Source organism: Trachymyrmex cornetzi, unplaced genomic scaffold (assembly GCF_001594075.2).
Source record: "Trachymyrmex cornetzi isolate Tcor2-1 unplaced genomic scaffold, Tcor1.1 scaffold97, whole genome shotgun sequence".
In the NCBI taxonomy this organism is placed as follows: domain Eukaryota; kingdom Metazoa; phylum Arthropoda; class Insecta; order Hymenoptera; family Formicidae; genus Trachymyrmex; species Trachymyrmex cornetzi.
The window spans coordinates 578,819-604,051 of NW_017300322.1; the positions used below are offsets into that span (position 1 = coordinate 578,819).

The following is a 25,233-nucleotide window of genomic DNA, read 5'->3' on the forward strand; positions in this document are numbered from 1 at the left end:
ATTTATTTATTTACAGTGTTTATTTATATCAATGTTCTGGATCACTATGAGGCAGTATATGGCAGAACGAAAGCAACAGCGACGATCATCTGCTCTGAGGGACATGGTAGCGCCTTTACATGTATCTGTCTCGACGGCTACAACCGCTATGAGTCACCAGGAGGCACCAGAAATCAAGAGCAAATTTATGAAAGATGTTGGAAAACTATTGCAAGATCTACTTACAAGATTTTGGATTGCTGTGGTAGCAATCATGCTGTTCATCTGCGGCATTACGGGCGAGCGCATGACTTTGTTCAGAATCGTTTACATGTCGCTGTTTCTCATTTTTGTCATCACATTCCAGGTGTTATATTTAAATCCTGAACATATATCTATTCGAAATTTATTAATAGGAATGTATTATAAATATTAAATCGTGAAATTTTTTAGATATCGTGGACAGCATGGAGAAAAATGATGTATGTATTTTGGGTGACTGTTATTGGATATTCGGTCGTCATGCTGATCCTCGTTTACACCTACCAATTTCAAAATTTTCCGAAATATTGGGAGTATCTCGGTATAGATCAAGATTTGTAAGTAATTGTGAAGTTATTATCTCATTTATTAAACATTTAGATTTTCCATCAAATATATGAAAAATCATCCCATGTTTATCGTAAACAAAGAATGCCATGATATCATTATGAACTAAATACGTTTACTCTTTCTTTTTCTTTTATTTCAGACAAATGGACATTGGATTAGAAACCTACGAGATCAAAGACTTGTTCGTGAGATTATTAACGCCAACGTTTTTCGTCATCATTACAGTACTTCAGATTCATTATTTCCACAAGGATTTTCTCGAAGTCACAAATATTGATAGATTAGGGTTCGTTAAAAAAGTGATATTAATTATACATATAAAAACTGTATTTAAAAATGCCTTTTTATTAATTTTAGGCCCGAAAGCTCATTTAGACGAGCTAGTCTAGGATACTCTCCCAGTTTAAATATTCCAGAATCTTCACCAACTGAGGTTACACTCACCGAGGATGAGAAACATACGATGTACACACTGAAGCAATTAAAACGTATGCTCTTTATTAATTTTATTTAATATTCTAATAAACGTTGTTGTTTCATTAAAATATTATTATTAATAAATGTTTTTGGAAATATAATTACAGATATGTCGAAATTAGAAAGAAAAGCGCTGTTACACAAAGTGACAAAGCATCTTGTAAATTTTTATAATTACACCTGGCTGTTCCTCGAAATACACATGCAAAAAATAGTTTTTATTTCATTTGTTCTTCTGTGCATCAATGACGTAAGTCATTATTAGGAATTATTATGATGAACGCATACTTTTTAAAACTGAAGAATAAAATTAACTAAACAATTAAATAACATATTTATCTGTGTTTTAGGTATGCGCGATAAATTTCTTTTTCATCGTCGCCGTAGTTATAATGATCAATTTTAGAAGAAACATACAGATAAATTCGATTAACGCAATGGCCGCGATAGTATCGCTTCTAATGGTCGCCAAGATGTTGTATCAAATTAAATATATTACTCATGATAACTGGAATGTCAACTGCACTGTAAATTAAAATTTATTATGTTAAAATGTGCTTTCTTTTAAGTTTAATTAAATATATTACTTCAATTAATTTCAGAGATCCATCGGTGAGGATGATCAGCAATATGCAAGTAACAATACCGTTTACAATATAGCCGAATGGTTTGGAATGAAAAAAGCAGGTCCGGGTATGCTTCCAGACCTGTTGAAAGGTTACATTGGCATTGTTGCTGTGACGACTTTCAGGAAAATTATTAGAATTCGACAATGGTTTTATCGACATAATAAAGGAGAATCATTGGATACTCCTCAAGTAATGTTCCCAACCATTACAAGGATGGACGCTGACAAAGGATTACCAGAGTGTTTAAAGTTTCTCTTCAACTACGGTTTTTACAAATTTGGTCTCGAAATGTGCCTCATTGGGATTGTTACGCTGATTGGCACGAGACTAGACTTTTACTCCGTTTTGTACAGCATATGGTTGTTACTATTTTTTTCATTGAAAAGGAAAACTGTCGCACGAATTTGGCCCTGTTTTAGAACTTTTGCCATAATTCTTCTACCTATCCAATACGCCATTGTTGTGGCTCCACCTACCTGGCTTTGTATAGGTAATGATACATTAGACAAACAAATTCTTTGATTATATAAAACAAATGATAAACGATTCTTTTTGGATTCGTTCCAGATTATCCTTGGAGGAATTCTGAAATAATGAGAAGATTGCAGGAATGGATGTATCTTCCTGATCCAGATTTACCTCCGAATTCCAGAAAACTTATTTGTAAGTTTAACATTATTTAAAATTAACAAAAAGATTTTGCATAACATTTTATTTTGTACGCAGGTGACTTTATTTTACTAATGATGATCGTGCGACAAAGTCTAGTCTTCCACATTGAGCAACAATATTTACAGCCTGGCAAGGATTTTGTGGCTGGACACAATTATTCCGTTTTCCAAGACATGGAAAAACCAAATTTTGTAAATCCTGTAAAAGATTACGTGTCGCACATTCATTCATGGCTGGATATAATTAAACGTGGTAGCATGATGAGTCTCATGTGGGTGACCTTATCGATTATGTTTTTGGCTGGAACGAAAAGGACAAATCTCTTTTCGCTCGGCTATCTCTTAGGAGCATTTATATTCCTTTGGCAAGGAAGCAATTTTTACTTAAGACCAATGAGAACTATTTTAAAATGGTGGAACATACTGATCGGATATAGTGTCATTGTAATTTTCTCAAAAGCTCTTCTTCAAGGTGTGGGCTGTGTCCTCATTAAAGACGTAAGCTCTTTTTTCAATTTATTATTTCTAAAGTTATTACAACTATTATTTATTAAAATTTTATTTTGATGTAATTACTATTTTTTTAAATAAAATATAAATGTTATCCATTATTGAATTTTATTTGGAATAATTGTATGAAAATATAATTCAAAAATTTCGAAATAAATAAACATGCAATACGTTACAATTATAAAAGGATAAAAAATGTAAAAATTATTATTATTTTAACACTAGCTCGAAATATCAGCCTGTTGGCTAGTGCAATTACTGGGTATCGCATGCTTGAAAAAATTCAAGAGTCCCAGCGATCTAGTAGTGAATTCGGCCAAGTGTACTGTCACTAGTGAAGATATCGGCATGGTTTGGGACGGATTATGTTTTGCCTTTCTTTTGATACAAAAACGATTGTTCAAGAGCTACTACTTCTTCCATATAGTAGATGAGACAAAAGCCATGAGCATTTTAGCATCTCGCGGCGCAGAACTGCTTGAAGAACTGCATCAGAAACGTATAGAAATTCAAGAAAATGTGGAAAAGGCTGTTTTAGAAAAATTGAAGTTCAAGATGGACAAGATTAAAGCTAATCAGCAGAAAATACAGGGACCGTCTTATAAAGAACCTCAGGCTCACAAAGTCGGTAAGCTATTTTTTTTAATGCACGCTGTATAATTTTATATAACATTTAAAGGAATATGTCGTTTTACTGAAGCAATCCTGAAGAAAATTTGAATTTTGTCATTTAATAGGTAATCGTAAAGTTTTATTTAACAATAGATCATAAAGTATTTTTATTTATAGGCACCGAATAAATATTTTTCTTTTTAATTTCTGATTTCTATTTTTGTAATTACTAAATATTTTTACAAATTATTCTTGATAATTTGCTTTCTTGATGTCTCCGTTTTCATTGTTCCACTACTCATTTACTACATGTAGTATAACACCCAGTATATCTTTAATGCGTCAAAAAAGAGAGACAAGCACCACTGGCAAGATCTTCTAGCGTGAGCTCTTGCGTGTCCTCGGGTCATACGCCCCCACAAGGATATCAAACACCTTTGGATGAAGATGACGACGAACCACCTCCTTTGACTCCACGGGCAGCGTCCTTATTGCAAGCACCTACGCCAAATTCTGCCATCATGACGGTCAGTCTCGAGGGCTACCTCGAGCCAACACGTATTTCGTTTGGTTCGCCACCCAGTAGCGAGCTAAATCCTCGAGGACCGTCACCAGACGAGACATTCCCGGTATTCTCGCCCCCACCTTACGGTCGAGGTTTAGCCGATCGATCACTAACATCTTCTATGAGACATCGGCGTCAATCCAGCTTACCAGTTGGGCCGACGTGGATAAACAGTGATCCGCGCCAGTCGATCATCTCGACGGCCTCCCGTTCCCCGCACTCACATCATACGTGTAAATCACTTATCGGCAATATCTGCATCGCCAATGTGCTACAGTGACCTGTATATATGCTTTTTAATGTCTGCACATCTAGATCTTCCGTGAAACACCTGAAGCAGTGTCTATAATGTTCGTCTCGTCTTATTAGAAGCGACTTCTAAATCTGTTTTTTGATAATGAAATATATCATACAATAAAATATATTGAGCTAAGAATTAGCTCAAAATTATCATTGTATATAAATGCTTATATTTGCAGGTTTGCTTATCTACGCATATTTCTATGAAAATCGAATTAAATGATACTTCATATTTCTCTATTTCCTTAATTTACTTTATGTTATTTCTTTTTCGTCTTTTCGTAATCACATTGCATTATTTTTCAAATACTTCTTTTATCTTCATTCATCACCATATCTGTTATCTCATTTTACAATTCTTTCTTTAATCTTATAAAATCTTATACGCATTTAATGAATAAAAATTCAGAAATCCAGAAATTTTACAAACGACAGGGAATTGCTTTTATATTTTCTGATGGGTTGTAACTTTTCAGCAATCCAATCAACAACGGAATCGAAGGATCTAATTCCGATGTAACATATATGTGGCATATTATAATATATTATGTGTTGTATCAATATAGCTATATATAGATTTTTATTTCTCATATCCTTATTTTATTTCTTATGTCTTTCTGTTAGATGAACTCTATCCAAGAACACGGCCATTGTACAAAATTTGTCCGCCGCAGACCAACAGAGAGGGTAATTGTACACTTTTTTACAGCTGAGCATTATCCTAACAACTGATGTCACAGTCCCAGATTAATTTTATAATTTCATTTGTATATAAAATGTACAGTTTAATCTAAAGGACAATCTAATGTACAGTTTAAAGTAGTTGATGTGTTTTAAAATTATATATGTATAGTTGATCTATTGGCATTATTTTTATGTATATTTATTTATTTTTATTTAATAGAGATACTATAATTATATCAAAATTAGAATATAATATTCACAAATTATGCTCAAACGTCCTTGCACTTTTTTCTAATTATATCATGGTCACTTATATATGCATGGCTTTTGCTTACGTAATGAAAATAATGACTTATTAATAACTGTTCCTTCTACAATAATTCTTTTTACAACTAGCAATTAGATCGGGCGATTACTACATGTTTGACGATCTGGATGACGACGACGTTACCGATCTTGTTCCTGATAGCGATATTGAGAAGAAGGAAAAAGAACGCCGCCGTGAACAAGAACGAAAAGGAAGGAGAATGACTGTTTCAGAGGTAAATAAAATTATAAGAAACATGTATCACGTGAAAACCATTTTGTTTTCTTCAAGGATGAACTTCCGGTATGAACTTGAGTGACTGATGTTGCAAAATACCGATTCACAAACAAGGATTTTTGTTAAGATTCACTAATCTCTCAATTAAGATGTTATGGTCCATCGAATTGCTTGGAAACATTTCAAATACATATCATAAAATTTAATTTTAACATTATATACATATTTACGTAAAATATTTATTGTATTTGCAAGAAAAATTGTGTGTATATTATATATATATACCACAATTATATATTGATACTATAGTTATATATTGATACTATAGTAAATTTATTAAAAAAAAGATATTTTGAAATTTTCCTAAAAAAGTATTTCGAATGGACCACTGTAAAACCGAATGGTGCATCTCTCTCTCTCTCTGTGATAATTGCAACCAAAATTTTTTCGTATGTGTTATCAATTCCCCTTATCTTTCTTTTGCTCTGAATCTATGCATTGGTAGCTCCCTTTTTTCTTTTTCTCTCTCCTCCTCGAGGAGGGATCCTGCAATACGTCCGGGCTAACAACGATGGCACGAAATCGATCGATGGAACTGACGCGTAAGTCTCCTTACAGTTGATGAACACGCTGATTAAGACAGACATTGAGATCGCGACGCATGTCGCCATGTACGGAGGAACAGAAAAGGACGCCCTGAGACTCCGACGTAGAAGTGTACCTTTGACACGGAAGAAATCATCCATGTCCTATTTGAGCGCTCGCTCCGAGACCGACACTGCTATGGCCACCGATGTGAGACATCCCGATTCCCAATAAAAGGCTGCATGACCGCTACAGGCATTTGTCTGCCTATAACTGTTACTTTTTACTCTCTTGTATATAATACTGTCTTTAAGGCCGAATTGTCGAAGACAGATCTCACCGTTGGTGCACTATGCGGTTGATTCTTTTTTATAGGAGACCTAAATCCACATTTTATACAAAAACACATAGCAGTAAAGTCATATTAATATATTTTTTAGTCACTTTAAAAAAATTTATATTAATTTTGCATTTATTTCGATAAACGCTGAAATACTTCTTTTTATTTTTGTTAAATCTCTGGAAAAATTCAACAGTAGATTGTCTCCTAAATGAGATTCGACTATTGGCTATTAGCTTTCTATGGATCGTTTTGTACTACTTTTGTGCTAGTATATTCTTCTTGTATCGTTGTATTATTGCTTTGTCGTTCGATAAAGCAATCTGTTCTACTTTATGTGCATCTCGATTTTATTATGCAATTAATTTTACTTTTTACAAATTATATTAACTTGCTGTGATTTATTTTTATTAACAATAACATTTCTATTATTTTCTTTTTAATATTAATATCTTATTCCAGATCTGTTTAAGGCAGTTTATAAGATATTCTTAATTCAGTTTAATTTGTATTTTAACAAAAAAAAAACTTTCCGCTATATTTATATTTATTTATTGTTTTTTTCATTAAATATAAGTTAACACAATAACAAGTAATACAAAGCAGTCACAGCAACGAATTCTATATGGCAAGTGGATTATTCTTTTATATTTGTATAACGCTTTTAGTGCTCGATGATATATCTTCTTCTCTCATAAACTCTCAGCTTCGTAGAAGCAGTATTGGATACAAAGTCTTACTATTGTCTTTATCGTCTTCACATCGTTTAACATTGTACTTATTTTTTATTAATTTATATGTGTTATAATCACAGAATGATGGCAAGGTATTTCGTCATTTATACACACATGTGTATTTTATATGAAGACTTATTTCATATTTTCTACATGTAGTCTTTGTAATCACTTGTAATGCTTATTGTACGCTTATTGTACAGTAAGAGTAAGTATAAAATAAATATTAAGTAATTAAAATTCAAAAATATAAATCTTAATTATGATAAAATCCTATTATGAATAATTATTTAATTCAAAGTTAAGATTTTTGCAACTCGACGAGTATTATTAGATAAAATATTTGAACTTAACAGTATTTAAAAATTGCTTTATTTCGTTTAAAATTTTTATAGAGATACGACAATTATTCGATGCACTGTGTGATACACTTTAAATACACTTATGCATTTTTCTCAGCAGAATTAATTATTTTCAAGCACACGGTCACAGTTTAAGCATCAAGTAATATTTCTCAATATATAAAATTTATTTGAAATTATTTAGGGTCCCGATCGAACGAGTCTCACTTCAGTAGAGATGGAAACGGAAGAAAAAGAAGCTACAGATTTGGCCAAAACACCAGAACCATCAGATATAGAAGAAGAGAAAATAGAAGATAAGGAGAGCGACAAGAAAGAAGAAGAACAGAAGAAAGTCTCATTCTTTACGTACTTCAAGTTTCTCTTGGTGATGATCAACAGCACTCTAACTTCAATGACAAAATATCTAAATCGATTCTCCTACGACTACAGATATATTCGCAAGGTTTTAGCGAAGGAAAAAAAGATCTTAAAGGTATATACAAATTATTATTTTAAAAAATTGAAGTTAATTTACAAAAAAAGCATACTGTAATACTTTTTTAATACTTGACGATTATATTTAGGCGAAACCAGATTTTAGAATGGGAATGCGATTAGGAATTAATCAAATGTGGCAGCCTCTGATACAGGAACGGTAAGGATTTGCTCTCTATAAAAACTTTTATATAGTCATAACACTAAAATAAAACGTATTATGTTTGTTTAATAAAACTGAGAAACTGTATATTTATTACTATTAAAAAAATTTTGGAGTTACCTTATCATTTTCTCTTTTTTAGGAAAATTTATTTTGTTAAGTATTTAATTATAAAATTATATATTAGAAGTATTATTTAATTTTTTTTGCTATTCTGGCTCTTCAACATTAACTTGTAAATATATAATATTATAGTTGCTTAAATTATTTATATTTTGTATTGCTGCTATTTTTGTGTATACGTTTTGTTCAAACATCTTTTACAAGATGCCGATCTTTTATGTAAATACATTGTGCATCATAATTTTTTTACTTTAATTTAACTTTTTTTTATTTTTTATAATTGCTTTACCGCATATGTGTAACGTATCTATAAATCATCTAACTATTAGATAATTCAATATTTATTTTTATAGCTATGTAATATTATTTGAAAATGTAGTAAAGAATTAGATTTTTGTTATTCAATGTTGCAAAGCATACTTCAAAATTAGTTGGCTTCGTAAACGTAATTATAACTTATTCTTTTTTGATATATTCCGATAATAAATTTTAAAAAAATCTGAAATATAACTTTTAAAGAATATGTGTAAGTATAAAAAATGGTTTTAGCTGTTTCCAAATTTGAAACTAAAATTTCCAAACTTGAAAATACGTAGATGCTAGTAGTAAATGTGCTCGCTGTAACAGATCAGCTACAAATGGCAATATGGAGGAGCAGTATGATCCTGGAGAAGGTCCGAGCCAACCGCAACCGCAAGATGATAGGTAAAGGCTTTTATTTTGTGTGAATTGCTTTGATAGATATTTATAAATGTATCATGTGTTTAATTTATTGTGCACTTAGCAAAAGTGATTCTTGTACATTGATTACACCAAACTAATATCGAATTTCATCTCTATAATTATTATTTATATTGTAATTTATGTAAATTATGTACTTTAACTTTTTATTAAGATAAAATAATTGTTTTTGCTTTTCAAATATTTTTATTATTTATAATATTAATTAAATAATACAGAGAATATATACAAGTTTATTTTTATTTTAAGTCTAATTAGAAAAAAGAAATATTTAAGCTATATATTATAACTTGTTAAAATAAAATTCAGTTTTATCTTTTGCTATTTCTTAAATTATGAACCTTTTGTTTATAATAAAAATAAATTTTTCAAATTTGTTTAATAAATCACAATCCAGGATTAGAACACTTAAAAATTTTTATTTATATTTGATATGATCTTATATGAACTCGATTAGCAAGTATTAATCTATGATGAGAAGATTTGAGCCCTGTTGGTAAAAAAAAATTAGGTAACTGAAATAAAGGTCCTTCGAAATAACAGTATATGCTATTTGCGTGGCATAAAAATCGTTTCATGATTGAGGGATCAGATCAATTTCCATAAGTTCTACGTGACATATCTATTGTAACGAAGAAACAATAAATTTTTCAATTATAGCTAGATCGCTTGATGAAATATTCTAATATAATATATCTTTTTCAATGATTTTTTATAATTTGTTTTAATATAATTTTTCTTCCAAATTTATCTCTCATTACCTTTTTTCTTCGTAAATAGTAAAATTAATAATAATGTTTTGAAATAATGATTAAAATTATTTACTCTCGTAACATATTTATAAACGTAGAAAGAGTGTGGTGTTGTTTGTGTCAGGAAGAGGAGCTCGCTGGCAGTGCCGCACATCCGAATTCTGGCGCCGAGTTTGGAGCGAGGATTGGACATGTCCTCCTCCAGGTATCAAAAGTGTGTCGTGAAATCCAAGCATTTCAATGTGCTTGACATTTTACTATTTTATAAATGCACTATTCGCACGCCTCTCCTCGCATGCGGCACGTCAGATAAGATCCTTTTACATTTAATAATTGACTGCCGCCTCTACTTCGTTTTGTGGCAAAAAGGATCGCTTCCTGACACGAAAAGAGTAAAAAAAAATTGACTTACGCGATGTACAACTTGCACGTTTCTTTGATTACTGTATACAGTGAATGACGAAAACGAATAATGTTCACTGGGGCAAATACATTAATATTATCGAATGTCTTTAGTTCCATTTTCAGGTTTCACAGTTCCTGAACTGGGCTTTAAATGTGCTTTTGATATCAATTTATCTGAAAAGAAAGATGCATCTTTGTTCTATATTACTATTCAGTTTTGATATCTAAAATCATTCCTATGTGTGTATACAGAAATTACTTCTCTAAATTTTTCTATTTAAGTAATAATTTTGTATATTTATATCTATTTTTATTTTATATGTGAATTTTTATACTTCAAATAATTTTTATTTGTTATGTATGTACATTTAACAGCTTGATCATCTTTCTTCTATGTAAATTTATGTGTTGAATAATTTATTTCAACTACAAAATATAATTAACTTGAAGATTTTATGTAAACAGCACACTTTTCTCGCAAGCCTTGGCAGTCGAACAAGAAGAAGAAATTGGAGAACTCTCAGAAGTAGATCAACCTCCCATCGTACAATTAGCAGCGTCTATCTGGTTTGGAATTTTGGCGCATTCTAGTCTACTTTGTTATTTTATGGTGTTTATACATCAGATTAAGAACGCGTCAGTACTTTCGACACCATTGCCACTTATGATATTTTTATGGGGTTCTTTAACAATCCCACGACCCTCAAAAACATTCTGGATAACGATGATCGCATATGTCGAGGTAAAAAATATATCTCATAATTTATTCCTAAATATATACATATACAGAACCTCGATGTAAGTATTCCAATTTTTAGGCCATTGTCATAATAAAATGTATTTTCCAACTGGAATTGATTCCTTGGAATCAAAAGGCTCCAATAAGCCATCCACTGTACGAGCCGAGAATTATTGGCGTTTTAAAAGATTCCAATTACGCTCTATGGGATTTATTATTGCTCCTTATGCTATTCTTCCATAGGTACAAATAAAAAGAAACAATAATAATAATGTATATAAAAATATTTTATAAAAAATAATGCTTATGATTGGTCTATAGACTTATGCTAAAATCCTTGGGTCAATGGACAGCTGCATCTCCACGAAAAATAGTTCCTTCTCAGTTACCTGCAGTGCAAGCAAAACCATCATTTTCAGACAAAGAACAAGAAGAACTTGACATACAAAAAGAAAGCGAGTACGTTAGAATCTTTCGAAAAAATGTTTAAAAATTTGTATATCTAAAATTTGGTGTTAATAAATGTATGACACTTATTTTTTAATATGTTGTAGTTCTCACGAAGAAGTAAAAGAATCTCAAAAACAATCTTCAAACGACCATGTATCAGATGATAATGTTCCATCCGTAACAGATGAGAACAAGAAGCTTGTAGTTGTGCAAGGAGAAGATCCTCACAGTAAAGTGTTTTCTGAAACGATGAATACAGCGTAAGTAATTGTTTTATTTAAGCATGCTTTATGCAAGTTTTATTAATTTGCTTCGTTCAATTATATTTTTGAATTTTGCAGAGTTACTAAACACGTTAAACCAATAAAAAATTTCTTCAAAAGAATTATTGATCCAGCTGGCAAAGAAAAAACGAATGTTTACGCTTACATGTTCCTCTGTGATTTCTTTAATTTTCTTCTGCTTATTTTTGGATTTTCTGCATTTGGAGTAAGTATATAAGAAGAAAGGGAAATGAAATTATTATTAATATTCATATAAATATTATTTGTATACATAAAGGATAGTTACACATTAATATTATATGTATTCTATAATTTTAGACTCAGCAGGGCGATGGCGGTGTAGCGGCTTATTTGCAGGAAAATCGAGTTCCCATGCCTTTTCTATTAATGTTATTATTACAATTTGCTCTAATTGTTATCGATAGAGCTCTTTTCCTAAAAAAATCTATTGTGGGAAAATTAATTTTCCAGTATTGCTTAGTACTTGGTGTTCATCTATGGATGTTCTTCATTTTACCGAGCGTGACAGAAAGGTAAAATATCGTACATTATTTTTCATTTTTGATGTTTATATATCATGTATAATATATATTTATAATTACAGACAATTTAATGATAAACTTCCACCACAAATCTGGTACATGGTGAAATGCTTCTATCTGTTACTAGCAGCTTATCAATTGCGACAAGGATATCCGACTCGAATATTGGGTAATTTCCTGTGCAAGAAGTACAGCGTTGTGAATTATACCCTATTTAAAGGGTTAGTAAAATATTTATTAAATGTTTTTATTATTTTTATTATATTGACTTAAATAAGTTATTTTGCAGATTTATGTTAGTTCCATTCCTTTTTGAACTTCGAGCAGTGATGGATTGGATTTGGACTGACACATCCATGACTATAATGGATTGGTTTAAGATGGAAGATGTCTTTGCTAGTATTTATCAAATCAAAGTGAGTTTTATAGGAAATATATAATGCTTTTTGGAATAAATTTTTTCAATTCTCTTAAAAATATTTATTTAAAATTTTCATATAAATTTTATATAAGAAGATATGTAATTGACTCATTTTAACATAGAAATATTAAATTACATAACATGCGCCAAACAGGTAATACATAAAAATTGTAATAAGTATATTATTTCATAAAATTTTAGTGTATGCGAGGAGTCGAATCAGACTACCCTCAACCACGAGGAGTAAAGAAAAAACAGATGAGCAAGTACTTGGTAGGCGGAAGTGTTCTTTTACTCATAATTGGCTTAATCTGGTTCCCTTTGCTTCTCTTTGCCCTTGGTAGTACCGTTGGCGCGTCCAATTTACCTTATGATGTATCCATGAAAGTACGAATCGGTCCATACGAACCCATCTATTCCATGTCGGCACAAGGCAGTTCTATCATCGAATATACGGAAACAGACTACAAAACTCTTACAAATTTACAAGTATATTCGACAGCGAAGTCAGCTGTTACTTTCTTTGAAAATTACGTCCATTCTGATGTGGCTGCAGTAAGATTTGGCAATTCCTCAGGAACACTTTGGGGTATTTCCCCACCTGATAAAGAAAGGTAATTTATGAAAAAGATTATTACACTTAAAATCTGAAAATATATATAACTGATACATACATATTCGTATATATAACTAATAAAAATCAATATAACTAACAAAGCCTGATTGTTTAATAAAAAATTAATAAAAAAGCATCATACAGATACCATTCTTCTGAAAAAGAATTAAAAATGTCAGATGGTATAAGAGTTTCGTGTTACAGAAACACATTAAAAATAAATATTTATTATATTATCATCTTTTTTAGATTGATAGCAGAACTGGCCTCTAATACTACAACAATAACTGTACACGTGGAATGGGCAGTTTCAAGGAAAACAGATATCAAAGATGCTAGTGGAATCACTGTAACAGATCATAACATAACATTACCAGCGTACGTAAACGGAGAATTCAATCCTGTAAGACAAACGTTAGTGGACATGTTAAGTAAGGATCCAGGTGCAACAAATGCTACAGTAATATTGCAAAGTGCCTTTCCGAAATTTTTGAAAGTCACTGCTAGAACCATCAGCGTTGTTACACAATTAATGAAACCGCTACGTTTACGTAAGCATAATTGAACGTTATTAAGCAACATGTAAAAAAGATAAGAATTATAGAAAGACAAAATAATATTATTTATAATATGTTTCTAGTAGTAGATCAATCTGATACAGATGACAAGTACCTTTACAGAAACATGAGTATTCGATTATCAACGGACATGACATGTTGTGATCATAAACAATGGTGGATAGTTCGTGAAGCATGCACAAGCTCCGATTTTTTTAGCCAGATACCACTAAATGATTGCAATTATATCATGATGTTTCTATTCAACGACAAGGCATTCCCCGAGAGCTTAAGCTTCATCAGCGGATTTGGGTAAATTAATAGTGAAATAGTTGGTTTTCATAGACATACTTATGACAAAGTTTTATAAAGAATTTTTTGTAAAACTATAATAATTTTATGAAATCGTTATTACAATACATTGATTAAAAATTACATAATTACAAACAGGATCATAGGATTGTATACTACAGCGGTGATAGTTATAAGTCAAATGATGCGGAAAATCGTCAGTGATATGGCGCCCAAGATTATGTTCGATGATTTACCCTATGTCGACAGAATCCTTCGCCTTTGCTTAGACATTTACTTGGTCCGCGAAAGCGGTGATTTATGTCTTGAAGAAGACTTGTTTGCCAAATTAATCTTCCTCTACAGATCACCGGAAACACTAATCAGGTTAGATTTTGCACCATTTTTAGATTATAATAGATATAATTAAAATTTTGCAATTTTAATTATATCTATATGTATATAAAATCATAATTAGGCTAAGGCTTCATGATAAAGATTTGATACGAAAACCTAGTAGCAAACTGTATAACAGTTGCAATTAACGAGCAACGATTAATCTATGATTAATAATAAGATAGATAAAAATTTTATATTTTCATTCAATTTTATGTTTTATACCCGTATAAGATTTGTTTGACTATATTCTCATACTTATTTGATTAAAACATATACACGGATATAAGTATACACACACTTAAACACGACAATAGCACAAACATAAAGTAACAGAGAAGAATTAATTCACAAATATGAGTTAAGACAAAACAATAGACATAAAGAAAAAACTCATTTTTCAATAAATATAATTGCGAAAATCGGTTTATTAGGTGGACGAGACCGCCCGAAGAAGGAGAGCGAACTGATAACGAAGATCAATATGAAGAGGGAGAAGAAATACCAGAAGAAAGAAGAAGACAAGCAGAACCATCAACTCGTGATTGAATATAGAAAATATCAGTTCTTAAGTAATTAATGATTTGTATGTGTATTGTGCAATAGATACAGGTTTCTACGTAATACAGGAAATTTTGAACAAATTCCTTCAAGCTAATTTTTCTTTCAGGATAAATAAGACAATATTTATAATGGAAATTGTTTTTAAAATCACTTCTAAAATTATTAGAAAATATGAATAAACATCCAATTCTTCGGATTAAACTCGATAAAAAATTTTTCAGTATAAAAATTTACACAAATACAAATAAATAGATTAGATATATATAAATTATACATAAAAAATTGTTCATATAAAAAATGTCTTCATCCTTTTGTGTCATCTTTATCCATATGTTATAGGGGAAAGTAATTGAAATAAGAATATAATTGAAATATATTTAGAAAAATAACTTTAGCATCCCGGGAAAAAATGTAATATAATTATATATACCTTTATAATTTGTATAACTTTATACGTTTCTATGACAAATTTTTTTTATCGGGAATGTCCAAAGAATTGGACGAAAAAATTGAACATTTCAAGCTTCAAGAACAATTTTGAATTTTTGCCCGATGATGAATTTACGTTTATATACGTATTTATATATGTGTGTATGTGAGTGTGTTCGCATATTTCTCTTTCATGAATATTTATTCATATTTTTTATTTGATCGATATGATCGTTATTTTAAAAAATTGCTAAACTTGTCAAAAAAATTGAAAAGAGCTCAATTAATAGATTTTGCTGAAAAATCATATGCCTGGGTACCTATTATGGAAATGTTCGGAATAGATTCCGATCGGAATTATTCAATTATTCCCTAGATTTCTATTGTATTTTCTGGGGAAAATGAAATAATTTTCCGATCGGAATCCATTCCGAGCATTTCCATAATAGATACCTTGACCAAGGTTACACGATGCAAATATTTTTATCAAAATTATAAACATGTTAAGAATATATGTAAAAAGGTAATTATCATTGTGTAATATAAGTGAGTAATTAATATCAATAATAACAAAATGTGGTAAAAGAAGTTTGCAAATACTATAACATCATGTACATTTTCAAATTTAAAAGAAATTTTTATCTCGAAGAACTCAGAAATTTAATATCATCACGTATTTATCACAAAGTAATTTTAACAAAATAATTATTCTTAATTATTTAGAATTATATATGTATGTGCAATTGTTTTATCACGTATATATAATTATAGCATAAATTTAATATATTATTTAAATGATACTGAAATGACAGATTTGATTTATGCAATAAATCTGTTATATTTTATTAATAGATTTTGTTAGACTTACGTTCACATTTTACCAATGTAGCAAATATTTTGCAAAGTCTATTTCCGACTGATTTTACAGTATATTTGTATTTATGAGCTAGAAATTTTTATTCAAACAAATTAATTAATACGCTTTAAAACTGTGCATTAAAACTTTCGCGCAAAATACTTGCAAAATGTTGGCATTAAAAAATTTTTGTAATGAATTTATCTATCAATAAACAGTGCAATTATTTTAAAATGCCATTATCGAAGTTTGTGTGCTTAGTGAAATATACGTATGTTTTTAGAATGTGCATTTAAGATTTTTAAATTAAGTTATTTGTAAGCTACTGATGAATTGACATGATGATTTCTCAATCGTTTTTATACGTATTTTTAGTTGCGAGTGCGTACAACTTTGCAATTTGGCTAATTTGCCAAAGATATTCACACTTTAAATATTTCATGAGAAATGTATCATCGCAAAAAAGTGTTTATATTGTATATAAATAATATGTACGCGTATATGAAAATATAGCAGTTCACTGATATGAATTAAGATATTATTTCCAAATATATATATTTTTTTTCTTTTCTAAAAATACCTTTTAATATCCTAAAAACTTTATTAATATTTGATGAGTCAAATAATTTTATTTATTTCAAATTAATTTACCGCGTAAAATATTCCAATAGTATAAGAATAAAATTGTGTCCTATTAATTTTGATACAAGGAATTATGGAATTTGAAACATATATATATATATATATATATATATATAAACAATTTTGTAAGTAAATATAAACCCATTTATTAAATGTTACAAAATCTTTATTATAGGATAAACTTTTAAAATAGTGCGCATACATCTAAACACTAATATCTAACATTTTTGTAAAAAAATAAATTATTTTAACGATATACAATGTCGTCGATATTTTAATAAGTCAACATGCTTATTTCACTATATGTATTAATACTTAAATGTTCTTTATATATATACCACTACATTATCATGGCATTAGATAAAAATAAATGCAAATATTAGTAGTTTAGTAAGTGTAATCTCTTATGGCAGTTTTTGTGCAAAAAATATTTTTCTCAATTTTGCTATATATCTTTTAAAATGTCAAGCAATTAAAATAAATGTCCTGATTAGCACTTTGTGCAAAAAACAAAATATTTCGTGGTCCAATATTTAACGCAATTGTATATTATGTCTGAATTAGCTCGTTATACTTTAATTTCAAAGTCGCATTTTCTTGTCTCAAATATTCAAGTTCTTCTAATTTATTCTGTAAACTTTCGTTTTGCATTCGCAAAGCCATTAACTCTTGATGTAATTGCTCATTCTCATTAATCAATGCTTTCATTCTAGCTGACTCTTTGCTGGGATGCATTTCTTTAACCAGATCATCTGTCTGGTTCAAGAGGTTTTTTAACAAGGTAGCTTGAGAGTTTATATGTAGCTCCTGCATAGCGCGTAGAATTTTTGTGCTTTCTTGCTTGGTATATGTGCTTATCACTTCTTTGATAGCAGTAAGTAAAATAACTGGATCTTGATCTTGTGTTTTTACACCTGATTTCCTCAATTTATCAGTTGACTTTTCTTTCTCTTTAATTGGATTGTGAGGACCAGCCTCCTTAGAAGAATCAGAGGGACGACTATTTTCCTTACTAGAAGTATCTGAAGAATTATTAATAAAAGAATCAAGAGAACGTTTATTCTCCTTAGAGAAAGTATAAGTGATTTCTTTATACGATCCTGAACGTCGTTTACGATCTTTGTTTTCAGGTGCTTTAGAATATTTTGCCTCATGAAGTTTTATTTTCTGTTCTCCGCTAATACTCTGCTGATTACTATTGCTCATCTTTGTTTTTATATCCGAAGACTTTCCTTTGTTGTCTGCAATCTTCTCCGTTTTCTCTGATGCTTTTACATTCACAGAATGTTTTTTCACATTTTGATCAGATTGTTTCTTGAAATTTTTTGAAGAAGATTCTTTACTATCTATGATTTTTATATCAGGTGTACTTGGAATTGTTATCGTAAAATGTTCCTTCTGTCGCATAATGTCATCTCTCTCATTTTGTTCTAAGAAATGAGTTAATGGAGATGAGGTAGCATGCCTGGTAGTTACATGGCGATCCGGTTGCTGAGGTGTCTTTTTTGATTCTTTTGGTATTAGTTCTAACTCTTCCAAGAAAGAATCATTCATTTTGAATATCCGTATGTAGACGTACGTAAATATCTGACTTGATGTCTACAATAAACATATCACAGCAACTGTGAAAAGAAAAAGATACATAAAATTAATAACTTTTTTGACATTTAATAGAGAATCTGACATTTTGCACAATTTAATAATTAATAACCAAGAAATTTTGTATTATCATTATTATTATATCATGATAAAAAAAGAAAATTATTAATATTACGATTCTGATGAATGAGAATCTATAAATTTACGACGCACAATAGTAGCTACTCAACTAGAACCGAAATTTTATATATATATATATATTATATATATAGTACACGCAATACGATACACTAACCTTGTCGTGCGATCACCAATGCGGCTTCTACGACCATCTACGACACAAACAGATTCAAACCTCAAATGCGAAAGGAATATATTGCTCTCAACTGCCTTGGTGTAGTTAAATTGATCAGCTGATAGTATAGCAAGCGGCAAATGTCGCGCTACAGTTTTACACACTGGTCACTGGTGACGTGTGGTCTGCATATAAGTAACAAGCAAATTAACCAATCATCTTCTATATGCATAGTATTATTTCCAATAAAACATTGTATGATTGGTTAAAGACGTTGTTTCTCTTTTGCTGTATAAAACATCACCCTTTGTGTATAAAATTTCTTCTTTTCTTCTGAAGAGAAAAAGAAAAAAACTGAACTAGTGTAAAAGTTCAGCTAAAAAGAAGGGAGGATCCCGTTTGCCTAATCAACTAGAGTCCTAGATTTATCAGAGAGGCGCAACCGGTGTTATGCATTCTGATTCGCTGTTACAATCTAACCAATTGCGTGACTTGGCAGCCATTTATAGTACTAGTGACATATTTCTATTTCATTTTGTCCTATACATTCTATCTCACATTATCCTACATGTCTTATCTTGTTTGACATAGTTTAAGTTTAATAGCATGTCGGCCATGTTTAGTACTCTCCTTAGCACCTTTGTCATACTGACTTAAGCAGGTTGCGCCTCTCTGATAAATCTAGGACTCTAATATCAACTGGTGCCTAGAAATTTTTCACTGCTTTACCAATGAGAATATTTTATTTTTAAATTGGCCAATTAGCGACGCATGTGTGCAACATGCAATGTGCAATCGGAGCCTTCCCAAATGGATACTCAGGTTGACAGAGTCAAGTTTTGGAACGCACTCCATAATAACATGTGATCTGTTTTCTGTTCCTGCACTAGACTGTTCTAGAATTCTTTCTCGCTTTAAACAAATATCAAACATATATCTTTCTCACTTTAAGTTCCAAAAGTTTCAGCCACAGAAAACAGACCTATGGTCACGTGTTATAACCTATTTTTGTATATTTGTCATATCATTGATAAAAACAAAGCAATTGTATCGGTACAGCAATAATTAACATAACAAGCTACAATTAGACACATTTATTGAGTTCAGTTAGTTCAGTACCCAGTATAGCAAAGCAATATCAGGCAGTATCGATTGTAACATCGAACTAATAATATGTACAGCATTTTTATGCTAACTTTGAGCACATTATTGCTCGTATTACCGCACGAAAGTATAAGTGGATTTTTGAATGTATATCCCAAATTGAAGCAGTTTCAACTCACCGATGAGGAGGATGTTGGTTCGCCGCTTTTCCTGACGCCTTTAATAGAAAATGGAAAAATTGAGGAGGCGCGAGCAAAGGCTCTCGTCCAACACAAAGAGATGGGCGATGTTAGCAGTTACTCGGGTTATCTCACAGTTAATAAAACGTACAATTCTAATCTGTTCTTCTGGTTTTTTCCAGCCATGGTAAGTAACGATTAATAATCCCCTCGTAAAAGAGATTATACCTATACAACCAAATCTGTCGAAAATAGATTTTGTAAAGTGCTACATTTTCTGTAAAATTTGAACTACGACAAAATTTATACTTCAAGAAGGGCTATAGGTTTCATACAATTTCTGCATTCAATAGATTCGCTCAGTTTCTGCTGCCACTCTGTTGATTATGTCAAATTACATAAAGTTCTATCGGTAAAACACGCTTAATACAAACACAATTGATACCAATTTGTTAGTGTATTGCTGATAGTCTACTAGGATAGTTATCATAAAAAATTTTTTGATTATATAGTGTTATATATATATACTTGTAAAAAATATGTTAACAAGATAAATGCAAATAAAATTTAAAACAAATATGGAAATTCTTGTTGTATATATATATTTTTTTGAATTTAATCTTGTTAACATATTTTTTACGAGTACTTATGACCCACATAATTCTTCAGACATTAAAAATTGTATAGATTGTATGATTAGGTAGTTCATGACTCCATTACAATTTAAGTTGGTTTATAATCAAGATTAAAATTATTAAACAATCATTATTTGTGTGCCATAGCACAATCCAAAGACTGCACCAATAATAGTATGGCTGCAAGGTGGCCCAGGAGCAACTTCTATGTTTGGTCTTTTTACGGAAAATGGTCCATTTATAGTTACTGCTAACAAAACTCTGACAATGCGAAAATATTCATGGAATACAGCACACAATTTAATATATATTGATAACCCAGTTGGTACTGGATATAGTTTCACTGATGATGAAAGAGGATATGTAAAGAATGAAACACAAGTAGGAAAAGATATTCATACTGCCTTGGTACAATTCTTTTTGTTATTCCCAGAGTTACAAAACAATGATTTCTTTGTTACTGGTGAATCATATGCTGGTAAATATGTACCAGCAGTGTCTTATACCATTAAGAATTATAATATCAAAGCAGAAACAAAAATTAACTTAAAAGGCCTTTCCATTGGTAACGGACTGTGTGATCCAGAGAATCAATTACTATATAGTGATTATTTGTATCAACTCGGGCTGATAGATGAAAATGGAAAAACTCAATTTCAAGTATATGAAAACAAGGGTCGCGAATTTATTAAACAGAAGAAATATCTCGAAGCATTTGAAATATTTGATACACTCCTTAATGGCGATCTAAATGGCACGCCATCCCTATTTCACAATTTAACTGGTTTTGATTATTATTTCAACTATTTGTTTACGAAAGATGGCAATGATTCCGATTGGATGTCTGAATGGATTCAAAGAGCTGACGTTAGACATGCTATACACGTGGGCAATAGCACTTTTCATGTTGAAACTAAAACTGTCGAGGAACATTTGAAAGAAGATGTCATGCAATCCATAGTATCTTTATTGACAGATCTTCTGCAGCATTATAGAGTACTTATTTACAATGGACAATTAGATATTATCGTGGCATATCCACTCACGGAAAATTACTTAAAAAATTTACAATGGTCCGGAGCAGACAAGTATAAGAAAACGTCAAGAAAAATATGGATGGTTGGAAACAAAGTAGCGGGCTATACAAAAAGCGTTGACAATTTAACAGAAGTTCTCATACGAAATGCAGGTCATATGGTTCCTTCAGATCAACCGAAATGGGCATTAGATCTCATCACACGTTTTACCCATAATAAAAAGTTCTAAATAATTATGTGGATTATTATATTAAACGTACGTAATAATAGTTTTGAATTTTTTATCTAAGAATCTCTAATATGATATGTATGTATATATTTACAGGGAGTTATAAAATACATAGATCAAATACCATAACAAAAGTTTTAAAAAAAGTTGTAAAAATATTTGCCATTTGTTGTTCCGAGCAATAATTTTTCAAACATTAATGAAGACGTTAAAACTCAATTATAGATTACAATTAAATGACTACTTATTACTTTTAATCTTTATCTCGAACTATATATTTAACTTTTATCGTCTTCCACAAAATTACTGTTTAACCGAACGATGTTTAACTGTAATCTATAATTGGCTTTTTAACTTTAATGTTTGATAAATTACTGCTCGGAGTGGCAAATACATAGCAAATATTTTTATATTTTTTCAAGAACATTCTTGTTATGATTCGCGAATGTTAGAACCTGTATATATAGACATTTAATAATACAAGGCAATTTTTGAGATGCCAGCAATACTTAAGATACTCTTAAAATACTCTGAAAAATAGTCAAAGAAAAAATAATAGTAATAAAATAATAATTTTGTAATGGAAAATATTTAATAAAGTTATTAATGTGTATAAAAGCTGTCCATAAATTTTTCCTATTTACTTCATACATGTGTTTGTAAATCTAAATAATTTACATTAAATAAATTTTCCTATTAATTTACAATATATATTTTGAAATACATAGATTCAGACTTCATATTTTGTATATTTATATATAATATGTACAAAAAAATTATGTATATGTATAAAAAAATTATGTATATGTATTAAAATCTTACTGCGTGCTACTTATGTCAACAAGTATATGTATAGCACACAATTAGCATGCATGCACACAAAAACGTGTGCACTCATACAGGTACATGTCATAAATTTATATTAACTTACATAAACCTATAAATAATGTTCTAATTTCAATTTGTTAGATATGGCAATATATAATATAACAAATGGTTATACAATATATTTGCTATACATTTGGCGAGTTTTCAATCTTATTTTACTTAAATTTTATTTTATTTAATCTAAGTATGGTAACAAAAATTGATCTACTATAGAAATATTTGTATGCCATTCAGTATGAGAAATTCCAGGCACTGTGATGATCTTTAACTTGTCTTGTTTATCTAACGTTTTTAAACCAATCGTGTCAAATTTATAAATATCTCTATCACGCATGTCTATCACTGTGCTGTTATTGTCATAATATCCAAAATGACTGCTTTCCCATGGAGTGATAACGCCATCGTCCGGTCCTCCAATAAGTATCATACGTTTCAGCTTGGTTAAACCTATTTTATAGTCAGAATTGTTGAAACTGTTCATTTCATTGTTTACATATGGTAAAAATTTGCTGTACTCATAATAAAATTTCTGAAAAAAAATGTATATTAAAATATACAATAATATACTTGATACATAAAATAGGTTAAAGTTAGTAACTTGATGATGAGGATCATTCCAATAATTTCCAACACTGGTGTATTGTCCAAGTCGTGAATAAAAGAGTTCATAAGCAGTCTCGCAAGCTAAATCTGGGAAAATCAAATGTAGGAAACGTGCTGAAATCAGGATTTTATGATTAGATATTGACTATCTTTGTTTTATTTTCTATTTGGATATCATATACGTACTTCCATATTGCCCCGCTTGCGGTGAGCTTAGGGAAATAAAATTTCTAACATTATGCGTAGGAAATCTTTGCAATATGGCTCTAGCTAATAAACCTCCTTGGCTATAACCTATTAAATTAATCCCTTCAGGAAATGCAGCACCTATAGAAAGCACATCCATGCCTATTTCCTCTACCTGTTGCCACATTGGTTTTAAGCTACTCCAGCCTGCGAATCTAACAGTATTGTAGACTGGAGTTCCAGGATGCATCTGTGAAGATATGTATCAAATGTAAAATATTTTAATCTTTTTACAAACACTCATATATCATGAATTACATATTTTTTTTTTACAAAAACTATTAGCCTTTAACGTAAAAATAATTTGACATAAAATCATTTATTGACAGTATAACGCACAAAAGCGCATAAAACATTATTTGAAAAATAAAAATAAACACGCTATAATAAAATTTCTTTATTTACAAATAATTTTACAATAGAGCATATATTTGTCGATAAAAATAATTTATGCGAAAAAAATGTAAATGTAACAAAATCAGTTAACCATATTTGAATAATGAAACAATGGTGTTGCGATGTTTACAATCAACAACATTTTGCTCCGCTTTATTTCACCTACCTCCTCAATTCTTTTGCTCATGAGTTCCATGCTTTCACTTCCAGTAAGAACTCCATGAATAATGACGACAGCGTGATACGATTTTGCTTCATAAAATATTAAATTAATTAAAAATAAATAGATTTGTATTACAGAATTTTTGCTCGTCATTTTTGCAATTTTCCAATGCTGCACAAAGCTGACCTCTAACTTTGATTGATCCTTTTGCAGCGCTACGGTGAAGTGGAGAAATTGAATGTTCTCAAATGGAACTGATAAGAAAGTAGTCAATATTACCGATAAATGATACTACATTCTCGTTTGCTGAGTGGGTTATTTATTTTCTTTCTGAAGACATTGCTTGACAGAAATCTCTACATATTTCCTTTAAATATCCATAAACATTTCAAGAAACATTTCTTTCAAGTATTCTATGAATATGTTTTTTTGCACAAATTTTATTTTTTTAATTGTTTATTTTATTTTATTAGTAATTATAATTTTATTATTAATTATATTATTGAACATTTTTCTGTTTTAAATTAAAATTAGGTTCCAATTTTTAATCATTAAATTATTATTGACTATTTATGTTTATGGTGTTAATATCTATTTGACGTTAATGCCTATTAATCATAAATATCGTACATTGCATCGAGAATATCAAATTAGTTATATCCTACAAGGAGTACTCAATAGAAAAAATTTCATAAGAGCAATGATCCCGCAATTAAAGTCGATGACGATAGATCTAAGGGTGAATGAAAGAGAGGGTGCTGATGGCCGATGGAATCCAATTGCATTACGAAACTGTGCGTTGGAGAA

The 25,233-nt window shown here is 30.2% G+C and overlaps 4 protein-coding genes across 14 annotated transcripts in view; 2 read left to right on the top strand and 2 right to left on the bottom strand.

Moving 5' to 3' along the window:
- The window catches only part of Piezo (piezo type mechanosensitive ion channel component), a 29,048-nt gene extending 13,811 nt beyond the window's left edge, over window positions 1-15,237 (top strand). For 5 of the 10 annotated variants that reach the window (XM_018521206.1, XM_018521208.1, XM_018521210.1 and 2 more), the window contains 30 exons: window positions 17-346; window positions 433-578; window positions 731-877; window positions 949-1,079; window positions 1,176-1,318; window positions 1,419-1,595; window positions 1,671-2,187; window positions 2,265-2,360; window positions 2,424-2,866; window positions 3,104-3,506; window positions 4,980-5,042; window positions 5,436-5,581; window positions 6,202-6,378; window positions 7,789-8,079; window positions 8,171-8,241; window positions 8,995-9,072; window positions 9,985-10,065; window positions 10,731-11,007; window positions 11,084-11,247; window positions 11,326-11,463; window positions 11,559-11,714; window positions 11,796-11,943; window positions 12,057-12,271; window positions 12,343-12,501; window positions 12,570-12,696; window positions 12,903-13,315; window positions 13,567-13,868; window positions 13,958-14,186; window positions 14,325-14,552; window positions 14,996-15,237. In XM_018521206.1, the coding sequence (XP_018376708.1) occupies window positions 17-346; window positions 433-578; window positions 731-877; window positions 949-1,079; window positions 1,176-1,318; window positions 1,419-1,595; window positions 1,671-2,187; window positions 2,265-2,360; window positions 2,424-2,866; window positions 3,104-3,506; window positions 4,980-5,042; window positions 5,436-5,581; window positions 6,202-6,378; window positions 7,789-8,079; window positions 8,171-8,241; window positions 8,995-9,072; window positions 9,985-10,065; window positions 10,731-11,007; window positions 11,084-11,247; window positions 11,326-11,463; window positions 11,559-11,714; window positions 11,796-11,943; window positions 12,057-12,271; window positions 12,343-12,501; window positions 12,570-12,696; window positions 12,903-13,315; window positions 13,567-13,868; window positions 13,958-14,186; window positions 14,325-14,552; window positions 14,996-15,110 (6,111 nt within the window). In that variant the 3' untranslated portion in view covers window positions 15,111-15,237. The remainder of the gene's footprint in view (window positions 1-16; window positions 347-432; window positions 579-730; window positions 878-948; window positions 1,080-1,175; window positions 1,319-1,418; window positions 1,596-1,670; window positions 2,188-2,264; window positions 2,361-2,423; window positions 2,867-3,103; window positions 3,507-4,979; window positions 5,043-5,435; window positions 5,582-6,201; window positions 6,379-7,788; window positions 8,080-8,170; window positions 8,242-8,994; window positions 9,073-9,984; window positions 10,066-10,730; window positions 11,008-11,083; window positions 11,248-11,325; window positions 11,464-11,558; window positions 11,715-11,795; window positions 11,944-12,056; window positions 12,272-12,342; window positions 12,502-12,569; window positions 12,697-12,902; window positions 13,316-13,566; window positions 13,869-13,957; window positions 14,187-14,324; window positions 14,553-14,995) is intronic. The other 5 variants (XM_018521209.1, XM_018521215.1, XM_018521214.1 and 2 more) reach the window with 3 other exon arrangements.
- A 2,304-nt stretch (window positions 15,238-17,541) lies between these two features.
- Window positions 17,542-19,196, bottom strand: LOC108769940 (uncharacterized). 2 transcript variants are annotated; one of them, XM_018521165.1, is made up of 2 exons: window positions 18,947-19,196; window positions 17,542-18,674 (listed from the first exon to the last, which is right to left on the bottom strand). In XM_018521165.1, the coding sequence occupies exon 2, from the start codon at window positions 18,604-18,606 to the stop codon at window positions 17,602-17,604; it is 1,005 nt and encodes a 334-aa protein (XP_018376667.1). In that variant the 5' UTR covers window positions 18,607-18,674; window positions 18,947-19,196; the 3' UTR covers window positions 17,542-17,601. The 2 variants fall into 2 exon arrangements, with proteins under 2 accessions (XP_018376667.1, XP_018376668.1); XM_018521166.1 differs by lacking the exon at window positions 18,947-19,196 and adding an exon at window positions 18,827-18,881.
- Window positions 19,197-19,943: 747 nt separating this feature from the next.
- LOC108769931 (venom serine carboxypeptidase) lies at window positions 19,944-22,625 on the top strand. The gene is made up of 2 exons (XM_018521153.1): window positions 19,944-20,416; window positions 21,012-22,625. The coding sequence occupies exons 1-2, from the start codon at window positions 20,120-20,122 to the stop codon at window positions 22,128-22,130; spliced, it is 1,416 nt and encodes a 471-aa protein (XP_018376655.1). The 5' UTR covers window positions 19,944-20,119; the 3' UTR covers window positions 22,131-22,625.
- A 534-nt stretch (window positions 22,626-23,159) lies between these two features.
- Ppt2 (palmitoyl-protein thioesterase 2) lies at window positions 23,160-24,606 on the bottom strand. Its single transcript, XM_018521167.1, has 4 exons — window positions 24,430-24,606; window positions 23,808-24,057; window positions 23,617-23,735; window positions 23,160-23,547 (listed from the first exon to the last, which is right to left on the bottom strand). Exons 1-4 carry the CDS (start codon window positions 24,577-24,579, stop codon window positions 23,194-23,196), a joined length of 873 nt encoding a protein of 290 aa, XP_018376669.1. The 5' UTR covers window positions 24,580-24,606; the 3' UTR covers window positions 23,160-23,193.
- Between the last annotated feature and the right edge of the window lie 627 nt (window positions 24,607-25,233).